Below are 14,912 nucleotides of genomic sequence, written 5' to 3' on the forward strand. Positions count from 1 at the left end.
CCTGCTCCCGTCCTGCCCCGCGGCAGCGCAACGCAGCGCAACGCAGCGCAGCGGCGAGCGCGCCCCGCCCCGAGCCCGGCGGCGCGGGTTCGAGTCCCATCCCCGGCAGCGCCCTAGAAACGCACCGTTTACCCGGATTAAAAGCGGTAGAGCAGGGCTCTCTCAAGCTTTAGCGGAGTTTGGATTTACCTCCAGTTCACAAGGATACGAACAACACAGCCGAAGTTATTTGCTTACAGCGGTTGCAGAAGGAGGCATTTCAATAGCGCAGCTCGCTACTGTTATGAGCTGAAAACAGCAACAATACACAACAGCAGCAAACACCACTCATAAAACATCGACATTCACCAGCTCTCCAGCCCCTGCGCTCGCAAGGCGAGGCTGTGGTTACTGTTTAAAGGGTCCCAGAAAAGCTTCAGAGATGGGGAAAAAACGCTGAAGCTTCAATATTGACTGCAACAAGAAAAAGCATCATTAAGTGGTGAAAGCTGTATTCCTGTACACCCCCCCTACTCTTTATTAGAAAAATAGTCACCTTTCTGGCAAGTCCTCAGAAAGAGGAAAAAAAACCTGATTTTTTTTGGCCTTTAGCAATACATATTCTAGAAGGAGGCGCGACCAAGGCAAACCGCCTCCTGGCTTAAAGCATTCGCTTTGTCTGCAAGTTGGTGCCGCAACCCGCTGTCGACTGGAGACACAAAAGACCAAGTAGTGCTGACAGCAAGGCTCTGGCTGGAGAGATCTGATACCGCAGCGGCAAAGCACCAGGGTTTCCACTCCCAGCTCCACGCTGGTGTTCGAGTCCTGCGCATGCAGTAACCGGGTCCATTCTGCACGCGCAGCGCAGACTCACTGACCCCTGCTAACATTTTATCTTTAAAATCTAAAGTGCTTCAGCGACATTGAAACCCCAGACTGCTTAAAGCAAAGACACTCGCCACCCGAATTCAAAGTGCTGCTACTAAAGACTTGTACCTAAATGTCCTGGGGACCATTTCTTTTAGCTCTACAGCATTCCTGCCTCATAAAACACCACCTGGGACTTGGATTTTAGCCATCACTCTTTATTATGGGAAAAAAATGTACAAAGTAGTTGCTTCTAAATCAGTTCCCCATCCCCACCCTTAAACAGTCTGCTTAATTAGACTGCCCAAACAAAATGTGCTTTTACTCCATTTTCCCCTACAGATGCAGTCTGCATAACCAAGGAATAGTTACATACAGTGCTCTGATAATTCCCTGCAGTTTGTGTGAGTTACAATTGAAATAACAGCATAATCTTGAAATACCAATCCAAAACTATAGCTGGTCATACATACAAAAGTGGCAACTGCTGCCTGTGCCCCGCGCACCGGTGTGGTTTTTACCGCTGAGGAACAATATCGCAACGAGGCACAACGTAGGGATGCGAGTCCATTTCCACCGGACCCCACAAACATTCAGTATCACCCTTTCCAGGAACAGGCTGAGACGAGACTGTTCTTGGTAAACTGGATTCCTGTTTACTCTCTTCGGAGACAGCAAGTTGCAGATCAGTACAAGTGAAATTCCACTTAAAAAAAAAGCGGTATTTGCCCCAGTTTTTGAAGAGAGAACCAATATTGGGCGCCCAAAGAGAAGGCATATTACAATGTGCTGTGTAACCGTGATGTGTGTAACCAGAAAGGACATTTTATTAAATGGGAAGTGCAGCTTGTTCCCACAGATCACACGAGCAAAGCCACCAGCTTATTTACTCCCCAGGCAAACGGAGTGAATAAGGACTTGCCAATACGACTGCATCCCTGAGCAGTCCCATTAAAACATCATGAGGGTTTTTTTTTTTTTTTTTTTTTAAGTTGATGCTTGAAGAATACAAGAAAGAACCGAACACCACTTTAGCCAAAGGGCGAAAAACCCATCACAGCCCATGTTAGCTAACCTCAGTATATTATATAATGACACTGCATTTACAGAACAGCTTCCTCTCCCACCCACTCGTATAACAAATCTGCTTTAGTTCAACTCATCCAAAAAATCTATATAAATTAATACACTGTGTCAACAGACTCTGTTGAAACTGGAAGTTACCTCTCCCAGAGAGGTTATTTTAGAAGTACTTAGGATATCATTTAAAAACAACTTAAGATTTTCCTCCACCCACACACAGTCATAATGGAACAAATCCATTTTCCTTCACACTAAAGAACAAGTTTTACCTTTGGAGTGGTTCTAGTTCCTTAATTCTAGTATTTAAAAAGAGGATTAAGGTTCTTATTGCCACTTCTCTCCAACAGGAAAAAAAAAAAAGACAGCTAGATGCCAAAGGGATATGGAAAAACACAAATAAAAATGACTAATGGCGGATCTATGGTTCTCGACAAACAATGCTAAACTCCAAACTTCTAATGGCGAGCCAAAGTATAATTGGGGGCTGGAAGGGGGGGGGGGGGAAGCACCGGTGCCAGAGCAGAAGAAACGTTTGATGATTCCAGTGCCTTTAAAGGAAGTCTAGACTCTAAACCACATCTTCATACTTGGTTTGCTGAGTTTGCCTCACATTAGCCTGACTAGCTGTTGTGGACGGTGGTGCCAACTCCAAAGCCAGAAGTGCCCAGGCACAGAGTGGGGAAGGACATAAGTGTTTGCTGCTAAAATGTTGGATCCTTTCCAGGAGCGAGTCCTTCCCCCTCTTTTAAGAAGTTTGGCTCTCTAGAGGAAGAAAACCACTCTAGACAGCGCAGACTGGCCCTGTAGTTCCAAGTGGCAAGATGCAGATATTGAGAATCTACGGCTGCCTCCTCCACATGCATCAGACGCTGAGGAATTACATGCCCTAACAGCAAAAGGGAGAACAAAGATGACATCAAATGCACAGGCGGCTGGACAGCCCCTCCGAGAAAATAATACCAGCCCCTGAGACATAGACACAGGCAATAAAGACCTGTCCAAGTAGGTGACCCCATTACTAGCTTTCAGATGGTCCCAAATGACGTGGTGAACATGACATGCAGGCAGGCAGATGTTTGATGAGGTAAAAGACAGTAGCACCTCCCTTCTAGAAATAGTTAAAAAAGGCATTTTTTTCCCTGTCTGTAGAGATTTAAAATTTTTTTCTCCTTTTTTGCCAATAAAACCTGCTAAGGATACAAGCACAATCATCAAAAAATACCAAGTCTGCTCAGAAGAGCTCTTAGGATTTCATTTCTTCATATACAAGCTCGTTAAACCTCAGTAAGTTAAAAACTGGAATCGGATACCAGCTCCCCTTCCCCCCCAGCACAGATTTATCACACACACACACACACACGCACAGAGTACTTGTTATGTTCCCCTTTTACAGATTAACTCTAGAAAGGTTGATTGTTCTAAGCCACGGAGACTTGTGAGGTCTGGCTCTCACAGAGAAGCCAGCTTCCTCTAAGGTTTTTACCTGATTTACAAGGCAAAGCGCTACCATTCCCATACATTCATTACAAAACAAAAAATAGTCGTATCGAGTGAGCCTAAAAATCCTGGACCTGGTGGTGACCCGCAGGTCAGTTCTTGGCGGTTCTGAGCTTCCTGCGGAAATAGTCAGGGGCTGCATCATACAGCCAGTCCGCATCCACCACGCAGAGATCCCGCATGTAGCACTTGTTGGTGTGCAGCAGCCCGTTGTAAACCACGCAGGCTGGCTTGCAGTGGAAGAGTACGGAGGAGGGGTGGATAGCCACCAACTGGTGAGAGTCCACGGTGGTGTAAGTGCCATCTGGCTGCAGCTCCGCAGCGTTCATGAAGAGGCTGTGAGCCAGGCAGCGGCGGATGTTGCCGGTGTCCGAGCGGGAAGACTCCATTGGCATTGACAGCTGGTTAGCAGCGAGAGAGACAAGGTGATAGGTAGCACCTTTAGTGAGCAGCCTGCAGCCCAAGCTCAGACACCCCTAACATCACATCTAAAAGAGTTAAACAGCAAGCTGGGGGCTCCAGCACAGCCTAGAAGGGCACATCACTTTCTGGCACTCATTCTGACAGCTGGGACCCCAAAAGAGAGGGGATCTTGACCTTACAAAGCTAGTTCAGGTGCTGTTCTAACTTCGCTTGCAGGCTCTCAGAGAAACCGTTGTGCCGGGAGAGAAGGCCACATGAAGAGGACAGCCTGTGGCTTCTGCTCCACCTGGGCTTTCATGCATGCTTTGCAGGGAAACATCAGCTTTGCCAAGGCCTCAGTACTCCTAATTCTCCAGGGCTATTGTGCCCATTCCACCCAGCTCCGAAATCCTGCCCTCCCTTGGATCCTGGGCAGCCTGGAGGAGAGCTGGAAGCCACAGCAGCAAGTGTGCTGCAGGGCACTTTGCAGTCGCACACCCTAAAGTGCAAGGAGCTGCTCGCTGCCAAATGTCATTAGCTTTTACTTCTCACACAGGTCTGTGTTTGTCCAGAGGGACTCCATTTGGGAGTTATTCTCACACTGTGCTCTTCTCGTGCCTAAAAGGAAGCAGGCGTGTATGTGCACCCTCATGGGGAAACGCAGCCCCATTTCAGCGGGCTTCTGAGACCAGGCAGTACCATGCCAGAAAACCAGCTAGCCTGTGAACTACAAAAGGACCTCTGGGAATTCAGCTCAGACAGGGCTTTGCATTGAGGCATTAGGCTAGTCCAGACTAACAGCAGAGAGGAGAAGAGTCACAAAATGGATCCAGACTCCCCTTCTGGGAGTCAGCATCAGGCCAGCCAGCACTCACAGTGCGACAGGGGTGCTGTGCGGCTCCCACGTCACGTACGGAGCGCAAGCAATTCAGCACTGGCTCCCATGCTCTGCCTCAAGCTGGGCCACGGGCAGGAGTGGTGCTGATGTGAAAGTCGCTCCTAAACTGAATGCCCGACTATGGGAAGAAGCCAGCGAGCATGGGCTGCAGAGGCTGACGGCACCCAGGGGCACACAGCACAGTCTCACCTCACTACAGCAGCGAGATCCCTTAGGAAAAACTGCCCTCTGCCTGAGAAGCCTCCCCAGAGCTCCAGTTCTCTCTTCACCTCTCCTAGACACACTGAGCCCTGCAGCTCTCAGATTTTGGGACGCAATCTGCACAGTCAGGAATTTTACACAGCTGTTCATTACAAACTGAAAACATAACCAGATTTTCTTGCTCCTGGGACTTGGTGCACAGGGAAATCATTTTGAGGGCAAACAGAAAAGAAAAATGTGAACAGACAAAGCAAAGAAATACAGTACGGCAACAAGTTACCTTTATGCAAATGTCCCTGAGCTGAGCTCTGACGTCTGACACAAGCATCATGTTCCTGCTGTTGACAAAGTTCTCTTTGCACCATTCCTGCAGCAGAGGCACCAAGAGTTAGAAGGGGCTGCTTCTTCACCCAAGAAGCATGACAATCTCTGGATACCATGAAAAGCAGAATCCTCCAAAACACAGCATCTCTTAGAGAAAAGGCGCTAACCCATTCCCCTGTCAGATTTCTACCTCTGATTGCTCCCCTATGTCTACTTTGCTTCCCACAGTGTGAAGGAATTGCAGCGTGTTGTTTTCTTCCTGCTCTCAGTTGCTCTCAAGGTCACCGAGTGCTGTGAAACAGCACTCAGTATCCCACAGGTGGTGAAAGCAAACTGCACGAGAACAACAAGGATAAGAAAGATGCTGCAGAGAATGGGGCGCACTACTCTACAGACCTACAAATCAGACTGAGGAGTTTATAGGGTAGAATAAATCAAAATCTGTCTGTAGATACGTTCAGTGTCTTTGCATCCTGACATACCAAAGAGCACACCTCGGTGTTAATCAGCAAGTCACAACACTCTCTCGCTCCCTCTTGTTTCCAGCTGGAACCAGGCAAGGAAGAGACCTGGCTCTGCGATTACAAAACTGGCCTTAGGGAACTCTGACAACCAGCCTGCTACAGCCCTCTGGGGGGGACCTTTTGCAACTACACAGCACTCTGATTACCTAACTGTAAAGCACAAACAAGCCCTCCCTTCTCAGAGGTGCTTTGGAAGGATGCATATTCTAATCAGCTGGGAAGGCTGCAGCTGTTACTCTGCTGCACGTCAGAAGAACTCCTCACCACCACGTCCCCAGGCAGCAACAGCATCCCCACAGAATCCTACCTTGTTGCCACTGACATTTTTGAAGGCCCTGTACACGTTGAGCAAGGTAAGATGATCCCCTTCACTGGAGATGAATTTCCTCCTGACGGATTGCACTTCATCCCGCCGGGCTGGGGGATTGTAGAGGACACTGTCCACCGATAACAGCGATACGATGGTCAAAATCTCTTCTGTACAGTGGAATTTAGGGGACAGGAGGATGGTCTGCAAATCACAGGACAAACTGACTTTTGGTTGACCAAATCCACTCAAGGTGGGCAGGCTTTTCTGCTCACCGACAGCCCAAGAACTTTACTAAGCTTGTTTGGGACAACTCCATAAACACTTTGGCCTAGAGACAACTGTAAATCCTCTTCTGGGGCCACCAGTCACCTTTAACAGCAACTATTGTGCGATTTCTTGAGATCGGCCAGTCCAGATACAGCATAAACATGATGACTAAAATCCACTACAGTATCAGACACATGGTGAACCTGCCAATAATGCCAGCGATTCTGGAAACTGCAAGGGAATTAGACTAGTTTCAGCTTCAGAGATGCTAGCCAAAACAAATCATCTTTTAATATCTCCCTTAAATGAACAGTAAATGACAGGTAAACGAGCACAGCTGCTCTAAAAAAAGCTATGCTTCATTCATATACCACAAATATACTACTACAACTGTAGCCTCCCCAGATTCCAGACCTTGTTTAAGGAGTTTGAAACAGAAAATGTATGGCAGATAAAAATAAGCTAATTGTTCTGTAGTTTTTACTTTAGAGAACTTTGGTTCCAATGGAAAGGCTGCCATCTTCCTTCCCAGGGGGGTTAGGACAAGCTGGTCTTCCTTTCGTTCCACAGCCCCCAGCAGGTCCAGCTCCTCAATGGCTGCTTGAACAGCATCTGTCAAAACAAGAAGGTTCAGGCAGGGAGGCCTCCTGGCTGGCACTGGCAGGGATGCCAAGGATCAGCTGGCACCCTCACTGCCACCTTCCCCCAGCCAGAGAGAGACAAGTATTTTCTGTTTAGCAGTTCAGAGAAATGGACACCCCGAACTGTGATGTATCCCCCTCCACCCAGTAAAACAGTCACTATTTGAGTAGGAAAAACAGAGGCAAAACTAAAGCTGCCATCTCTAGTTTTGAGCAGAGGCCATGTGAGATTCTCTAGAGCTTTCCTTAGCAAAACTGCTCTTTGCTCTGTTTGGAAGCTGGACTCGCCAGCTCTCTGCCATAACCATGCCTGCTCTGATGAGGCAGAGCACAAGTGAACAAATCTGAGACTTCAGGACCACCAGGAGAAGATACAGCAGAGAAAGATGGCTCTGCTTTCACAGCCCTGGGCTTTCCACACTCCATCTTTTCAGGCTGGCCTGAAGACTCCATTTTTAAGCAGTTAAGCAGTGACTCATTTGTCCATTTCTCCCAAGGCTGCCTTTGTAACCACTTACCAGGAGATGGTTTGGACATGAAGTCAAAGGTGAGTACGTCGGGAATTCTCAGGGCCAGGAGCTGAAGCATCACGCTGGCCAGGTTACACCTGCATAAGCAGAAAAACAACTGAGATGTTTTTCTTTCTTTTTTTGCTTTTATCAGCCTATGAGCTGAGATACAGTCCTCAGATTTGTGCTACAGTTTAACAGAAACTAGCCTAAAGCTGGCTGGTGAAGTCTGACTTCCTAAACCAGGAAGGTTAAGCTGCAAGTTCAACTGTCCATCCTAAGTAAATTCTGCCTAGTTTTTCTGTTTAGTCTCCACAGTTCACCTTTCTTTAAGTCAACCAGTCAAACCTTGGATCCAGTTTTGCTGTTCAGTTCTTTGCACAGCCCTCTGTGTAACAGGGCATAAAAAAGGTGCGGCAAGTAGTACGACAGCTTCAGGGAAAACAGGTTCTGTTCTCACCTCTGTATCTCAGGTATTGTCATTTTGTCAAACTTCTCAAACTCATCCTCTGTGTAGAGCCGGTAACAGATCCCACTGTCCTCTCGTCCTGCTCTCCCTGTCCGTTGCCAAGCCTGGGCCTTCGACACACGCTGGACTGCCAACACTTCCAGACCAATTTCTAAATATGGAAAAGCATCACTTCAGCCTTTGAAAAAACATAACCTTGTGGAACAATGAGAAAAAAATTCCAGCAGCCTCCCATCCAAACACTGCTCAGACTTTGCCTGGTTCAGTACTCACACTCTGAAGCAAAATAAATTACCATGCACAGTCCCATGAAGAGAAGATTCATATTTGACAGATTTTTACCCCCAAATGGCTGGTACTTAGTCCAGGATGAGGTGAGCACAGGGGAAGACCAAAAAAATACACATCTAAAACCTGGGACATCAATTTAGATAGTGCAGAGGGTTATTTTAAATCAGCTGCCAGTGGGGCTAATTGCCTCAGATAGTTTTCAGGTTAATGTAAGTTATCTCTGCATCGTTCCTTAAAGAAGTACTCACCAGGGTTGTACTTCTTTGCTTTGACCATGCCTGTGTCCACAACATATTTTATTCCTGCAATGGTGATGGAGGTTTCTGCAATGTTTGTGGAGAGGATCACTTTGCGATAACCCTAGAAGGAAGAGCAAACTAAAGCCAGTCAAAAGCCATCTTAGATTAGCTGCAATGGTGGAACTGCTGCTACTTTTGGTGAGCACGGGCAAGGCTTCCATAGCATTACAGCATGCTGTGACCAAATACCAGGTTTGCTATGTCAGCTCTTGTAAATTAAGATAATCTGTACCCTTAATCAGTTTCTAAAACATGCACTTACACTTCTTGCAACAAAATACACCATTCAGGAGAGCTGTTATCGCTATGTTTTTAAAGCATTTTGGTTTCATTTCTGGCACAAGCACAGAATCCCTGGAAGACTTGAATTCCTATTTATCTGCTGAACAGATGCAGTGGGCCTGAGACAGATTAATTTCCTCTTATGGCCCTGCCAAATACACCTAGGTGTTTAGCTTTGTTAGAATTTGGCTGGCCCATTAACTGCAGTGCCTTTTTTGCGATGTGGACATGAAATCCGCACAAAATCGTGTGAATTTCAGTTCCTCTGCCCTTTTCACTCTCCTTAATCCTAACTTCTTTTCATGATTCCAGACAATTTATTGTCTATATCTGTTAATACCATCACAGCTGCATCGTCTTATGTCACACTGAAACCACTGAAATCAGTGGACATTATCGAAATCAGTGGACAGTAGAGAATAACTATTACTTATTATCAGTACAGACTGCTTTATTCCATGTGTTTTTTCCAAACACCCATGCAAGCAGAAAGACAACTCATCCTGTTCACCCATCACATTGCCTCACCTTGGGGGCAGCCTGAAAGACTCGGAGCTGTTGAGAGTAGGGCAGAGAAGCATAAAGAGGCATCACCATCATCTGTGGGCAGCCATCAGGGAGATGCTTGGCAATGTCTCGACAGGTTTTAGTCATTGCTTCAATCTCTTCCTGACCGGTCAGAAATACCAGGATGTCATGAGAAAAAGTTGCTTCCTGGAGCCAGAGAAAAAAACAAGATGGACTGGATAGGGAAAGAGAACAGAGATTGTAATGACAGCAAATCTTCTGAGATGTTGTCCTGACAGCAAGACAGCGAAGCAGGTAAGGAAGAAAGAAAAGACTTGTGTTCTGTGCAAGAGATGGAAAAGCCTGAAATTCCCACTGGATTCACCAGAAGTGAAGGATAAACAGCATTTTGCAAGACTGAGTCTTAACAGGATGGAGGAATCACTCAAATTCACACATCTGTTTTGTTAAACAACCATCCAGGACATGCAAATGAGAAGGGCAGCAAGCATCCAGGTACAAGCCAGTAATCACAGAAAAAAAATCAAGTGACAAGAACATTTAAGTATTTAGGTACAAGCTGACATCAGAGAGCTTTGCTTAGCAGTCTCCTTTCAACTCCAGCCTCAATGTGGAAGTCCCAAAATCCTAGCAACAACAAGCGTCTTCAAAGCATTAGATGAAAGATAATAAACAGTTTAATTAAATGATTTAACTGTCTGGCAGTTTCTCATTCAAATATTTAGTGCCAGTCAAAAAATGTTTATGAACTGTTATTTTAATAATTTCTACTTGCTCTGCAGTTACACTTTGCAAGTAAATTAGAAAGATCAGTTTCATGCCACTCTCAGTCTAAACCTGGACTTTTTGGAGTTGCCCCCCCAGCTCTTTACTGTTGACACAAAAGTACAAATTACGCCTTTTCCTGCATTCACACACGCACTTGCCAGGTTTTCTACTACTGCGAGTGCTCCTCTCCATACCCCACACCAGCTGTCTGATCGGGCACGCTGTCAAAGACCCTCGAGGCAGGCTTCAAAACAGCCTCAGCACCACTGGCTCCCAGGAGAGCATGACCAACGCGCAGGCGTACAACATGACTGCAGAGGTCTGTGACATGTCCCCGCAGCCATGTCCATCCACATGACTGTGAGGCCACAGAAGAGCAGAACGGCAGGCTGATACCACTACTTATTTAGAATGAGTCTGGGAAACACCCTCTGACCGGCGTCTCAGCATCAGCTGAGCCAACCTAACAGCTCACTGCCACTGAACACAGGAGGTAGAGTGCACCTCTTCTCGCTCTCATTTTTTCCTCTCCTCTCACTCTCGCTTCTAGTGTTCCCCCCACCTTTGGGATAACACTGGCATTTGTCAACTCCTTCCTTGAACCAATCCAACTCATTAACCCAGCACACTCACCAACTATTCACTTGCCTTTTCTTGGAGGATGCAGTGAATACCTGAGGGACATCTCCGATTCAGCAGCAGTGAGCTTGACCCACCCTAAGGACCTACACCTCAGTGCTTCTGCCACAGCAAGAAAAGCGGTGCTCGGGCAGCAGAGCCCACCCTGACCAACAACCCATGGCCCCAGGGAGGCAAAGTCGCTTGACAAAGTCGCTATACCTGATGGATCTGGAAGACTGACACCAGCGCTGCTTGGAGATAATCGCTCTGAGGCTGTTTGGTGTAAAAGATCTGAATGGGATGTTGCCTGCCTTCTAAATAGAGAACAGGAGCTCCATTGAAGTACTGGGAGAACTGGTCAACATCCATCGTAGCTGACATGATGACCACCTTCAATATGAGCATAAGGTAGGGGTTAGTACTGCGATTCAGACCCACTAGAACACTTGCCAGTCAGGACTAAACGAAAGCCATCTTCCCGGGCCTGCGATATATGCTCAGAACAGCAAAAAGTGCAAAGAGTTTGGGACAGAAGAGAATGAGCTTTCCTTGTTAAAGTCATCAGCTTTGGTATCACACAAGTGTAACGTGTGATAAAATGAGGACATGTTAAAAATTTTTCTGACATTTAATAAAGGGAGCTGAGTTGCCCACAAAGCTGGGCTGCGCAACAGCCTGTTGAAAGGGACTGTGCTAGGACCCTATGCATCCCCTACACGTCTTCCCCATCAAAACCGTGCAACCCACAGGCACTCAAACACTTCATCGTGCAATCTCACACATGCCCATTGCAAAGTGTGCACGTTCTGAATCATGACGTGACACACGTGCGCAATCTCCTTTCTCACCGTGAAAATGTCACAGAGCTGTCACATCAGATAAAGAGCTCCTATAACCAGGGCCCTCTCAGGAACAGTACCAGAAACTGCCTGCACAATGTGCCTGGTCTATAGCTCACACCTGTGGGGATCTTAGGAAAAAAGGCAAAATGGAGAACAGACAGTTTGTTCTGAAGGGCCATATCATGCCCACAGGACGTTAGTTGGTCACCCTGAACAATTTAGGTTTAAAGGGGCTTTTTAGAAATAGGAAGAGATTCAAGGCTGAAATTTTGAACACATTGGGAAACCCCAGCAGCGACTCACAGTGCTTGGAGTCCGAACCCCCTCCCTGCCCTTCTCCACCACTCCAGCTACACGTACTTTTAGTGGCAGTTTGCCCAATTCCTTTCGCTTCTTCTGTGCTGCTTTCACCACCCCAAAGAGCACATCAGTATGAATCGTCCTCTCATGGGCTTCATCCAGGATGACAACGCTGTACTTCCGCAGCATGGGGTCCCCGATAGCTTCACGGAGGAGCATTCCATCCGTTAGAAACTTGATTCTCGTTTCATCAGACGTAAGATCATCAAAGCGTACGGTGTAGCCAACCTAAGGAAGCCATCATCACAGAAAGTACAGGCACAAAGTTATTTACATTTCTCACTGCCATCATGTAAAGGACCACAGAGCACTCTGGCCATCACATCAGCCAGAGCCAGTTAGGGCTGTGGGGAGAGCTTTGGAAAGCATATTGTGTTTTTGCAGTCTGTGAGCAGTTAGCCTTGGGAATCTAATATTCCGGCCCAAAGGAAGCTCCCCACATTGTATCACAATTAGCCTTTTCCCAAACTAGAAGCTTATCACAGATGCTCCTGGCTTTCCTTGCCAGGACTTTGGATATAAGCAGCACTGGAAGAGAAGGTCTAGGAAGAGAGAACAACTCTTCTTCTTTTATTCATTAACCAGCTTTTTCTTTTTCTTTTTTTCAAATATAGGAACACTGATGATAACCAAGGGGTAAAATACCACAGAGAGAGTCAAACATGGCTTGCTCTGAGCTGCAGAAGCAAGCAAAGAGGCATCTTTTCCATCCAGGCGTATTATTAAACGAAGACTACATTTAACTGTGGTCCTAACTTTCTCTGTCTTACCCATTCAAACCATGATACAGTCCAGTCGGCACTGCAGTACTAAACCAAATCTCTAAAGACTTTGTAAAGCAACCTACCAGTTTCCCCAGCTCTGTCCTCTTCTCATCCGAGACTCTGGTGGCTAAAGATATAGCTGCTACTCTGCGAGGCTGGGTCACAGCAATGATGCCTTGGCGGCCAATTCCCGCTTCATAGAGGTACTGAGGGATCTGAGTGGTCTTTCCTGAGCCTGTTTCTCCTGAGGAACGTCAAGGGAATAGAGTTTTTCCCGTCTTTAGCATCTTCAAACAAAAGGTTCCAAGCCATTTTTTATGTAATTTTTTTAATCCTGTTTCAGCTTGGGGAGACTGAAGGCAGGAAGCATCTGGACAACTTGCCCAAAGTCACACAATAAAGCAGGGGTAGGCCAGGGACAGAACCCAGATTTCTCGCTCTAGCCGCCAGACCACTGCTCAACAAAACTCATTCCACCCAGGTTCTCTCTAGCTGGACTGTGGTTCAGAAACATATTTTCGTCTGCTTGGATATGAAATGTTTGATGTGTAACACAGCCAACATTAGGAGATGATTGTGCAAAGCAAGGTATAGACACAGTTATTTTTATGTATATATTCACACTACAGACTAGGACATTTCAAAGCAAAGTTATAAGCAAATTAAAGCAAAGTTTTTGTCACATCAGCAACTGGCAAGCTGAGAGTTGAGGCTCCCTTAGAGGAGCACTCAGGGCACCAGCAAGCTAGCAAGTCTTCCTCGATGCCTTCCTGAGGCCAGAGACAGCTCCTTCAGCCTCAGGTGAATGCCTTCTCCATACACACAGCAGTGGCACACAATGGGATGAGCACTACCCCAATTTCCCCATGGCTATTTCCAGTACAAACTCTGCCCAGAGCACTCTGCTACAGGCAGCAGAAGTGCTAAGAGTATACAGCCAGCTACCATCACTACTGCTCACAGCATGGACAACAAGAAGAGCAACTCACTGGTGGCAGCACACACCAGAGTGCTCAGAGGCACTGCAGGGGAAACTATCTGAAAGTGCAACGCGCATGGCAGAACAGAGAATGTCTTCAACATAACCTCCATTTTTCTGCGCACTTTGTTACAGCTTAAAACACATCTGTAATTCAGATCAGATGCCTACTCCACTTTCAGCTGGCCCATTACAAGCATTGCTATCTCCAAAAAGCGTGAGGCTCCAGCAGCCAGAGGTCTGTACTCTCAATCCTTGCAAGACAGCACCAGCACAGTACACACAGCGGGAGTGAGGCGAGAACTTAGAAGAAAAGGAGGAGGAAGAACGAGAAATTCAGAAGGATAACTGCCAAGCAGAGGAGAACTGGAAAGCCAAGCGCAATCACTGTGGCTGCAGGCTGGAAAAAGCAAGAACAGCTATTTAGCTGACTCCTCAGCTGCAAATTTTGAAGTGGCATCTTGCAGTGTATATTTAGCAAGCAGGATTATACAGAGGGAAGGATATAAACACAGTCCCATCTATTGGCCTAAAATATTACCATGACTGATTTTTCTGAAGTGCTCACTTACTGCGGGGACGCGATACAAAGCGTTTTGCATTTAATTCTAATAATAATAAGTTCTAATAAGTGCTGAGCGCAGATTTCCAGCTGAACCCACTGGGACCTGTACGCCTTTAGCTCCTTAAAGTCAGACACAAAGTGTATCACTTTGGACTCAAAAAATACATATAATAAAATGAGGAAACACCCCTGCAAATGTGGGTGAGCAGACAGTTATTCTTTTTACAGAGCAGGACTTTCCCATTTAGCTTTAAGTGGACGGTTTCTTCGGTGAAACGGAAAGGCGAAAATACACACTTTTCTGCCTTCCCCATAAAAACGCAGGCAGGAGATATCTTAACGGATAATGGTCTATACCGAATAAAAACATTAATAATGTACAAATGCGCGTGCAGCCCTTGAGACTCGCATCCGAACCACTTGTGCGCCGCTTCTCGCTGGTTCCGCTACGCCCTCTCCCCCCGCCCGGGAGCGCTGCGTGCCCGGGGGGCAGAGCTGCCCCTGGGGGGCAGAGCCGCCCCGGGGGCGGCGGGCCCCGCACTCACCGATGAGGACGGCGCTGCCGAGGCCGCGCAGCTGGCTCAGCAGCGGCCCCCGCGCCTGGAAGATGGGCAGGCCGCGGCGCTGCGAGTCGGCGGGCGG

General features: G+C 47.0%; 1 protein-coding gene across 3 annotated transcripts in view; it reads right to left on the bottom strand.

The window, feature by feature from the left end:
• Positions 1-14,906, bottom strand: part of DHX33 (DEAH-box helicase 33) — a 17,660-nt gene extending 2,754 nt beyond the window's left edge. The window contains exons 1-12 of one of the 3 annotated variants that reach the window (XM_026063725.1): positions 14,816-14,906; positions 12,810-12,970; positions 11,963-12,190; positions 10,980-11,150; positions 9,372-9,557; positions 8,511-8,622; positions 7,963-8,122; positions 7,512-7,600; positions 6,837-6,964; positions 6,083-6,286; positions 5,208-5,294; positions 1,049-1,552 (exon numbers count right to left, since the gene is read on the bottom strand). In XM_026063725.1, the coding sequence (XP_025919510.1) occupies positions 1,364-1,552; positions 5,208-5,294; positions 6,083-6,286; positions 6,837-6,964; positions 7,512-7,600; positions 7,963-8,122; positions 8,511-8,622; positions 9,372-9,557; positions 10,980-11,150; positions 11,963-12,121 (1,485 nt within the window). In that variant the 5' untranslated portion in view covers positions 12,122-12,190; positions 12,810-12,970; positions 14,816-14,906 and the 3' untranslated portion in view covers positions 1,049-1,363. Of the gene's footprint in view, positions 1-1,048; positions 1,553-1,651; positions 3,828-5,207; positions 5,295-6,082; positions 6,287-6,836; positions 6,965-7,511; positions 7,601-7,962; positions 8,123-8,510; positions 8,623-9,371; positions 9,558-10,979; positions 11,151-11,962; positions 12,191-12,809; positions 12,971-14,815 lie in introns of those variants that run through there. The other 2 variants (XM_026063723.1, XR_003253158.1) reach the window with 2 other exon arrangements.
• Positions 14,907-14,912: the final 6 nt, after the last annotated feature.

This window comes from Apteryx rowi, unplaced genomic scaffold (genome assembly GCF_003343035.1).
Source record: "Apteryx rowi isolate R43461 unplaced genomic scaffold, aptRow1 scaffold_20, whole genome shotgun sequence".
Classification (NCBI taxonomy): Eukaryota; Metazoa; Chordata; class Aves; order Apterygiformes; family Apterygidae; genus Apteryx; species Apteryx rowi.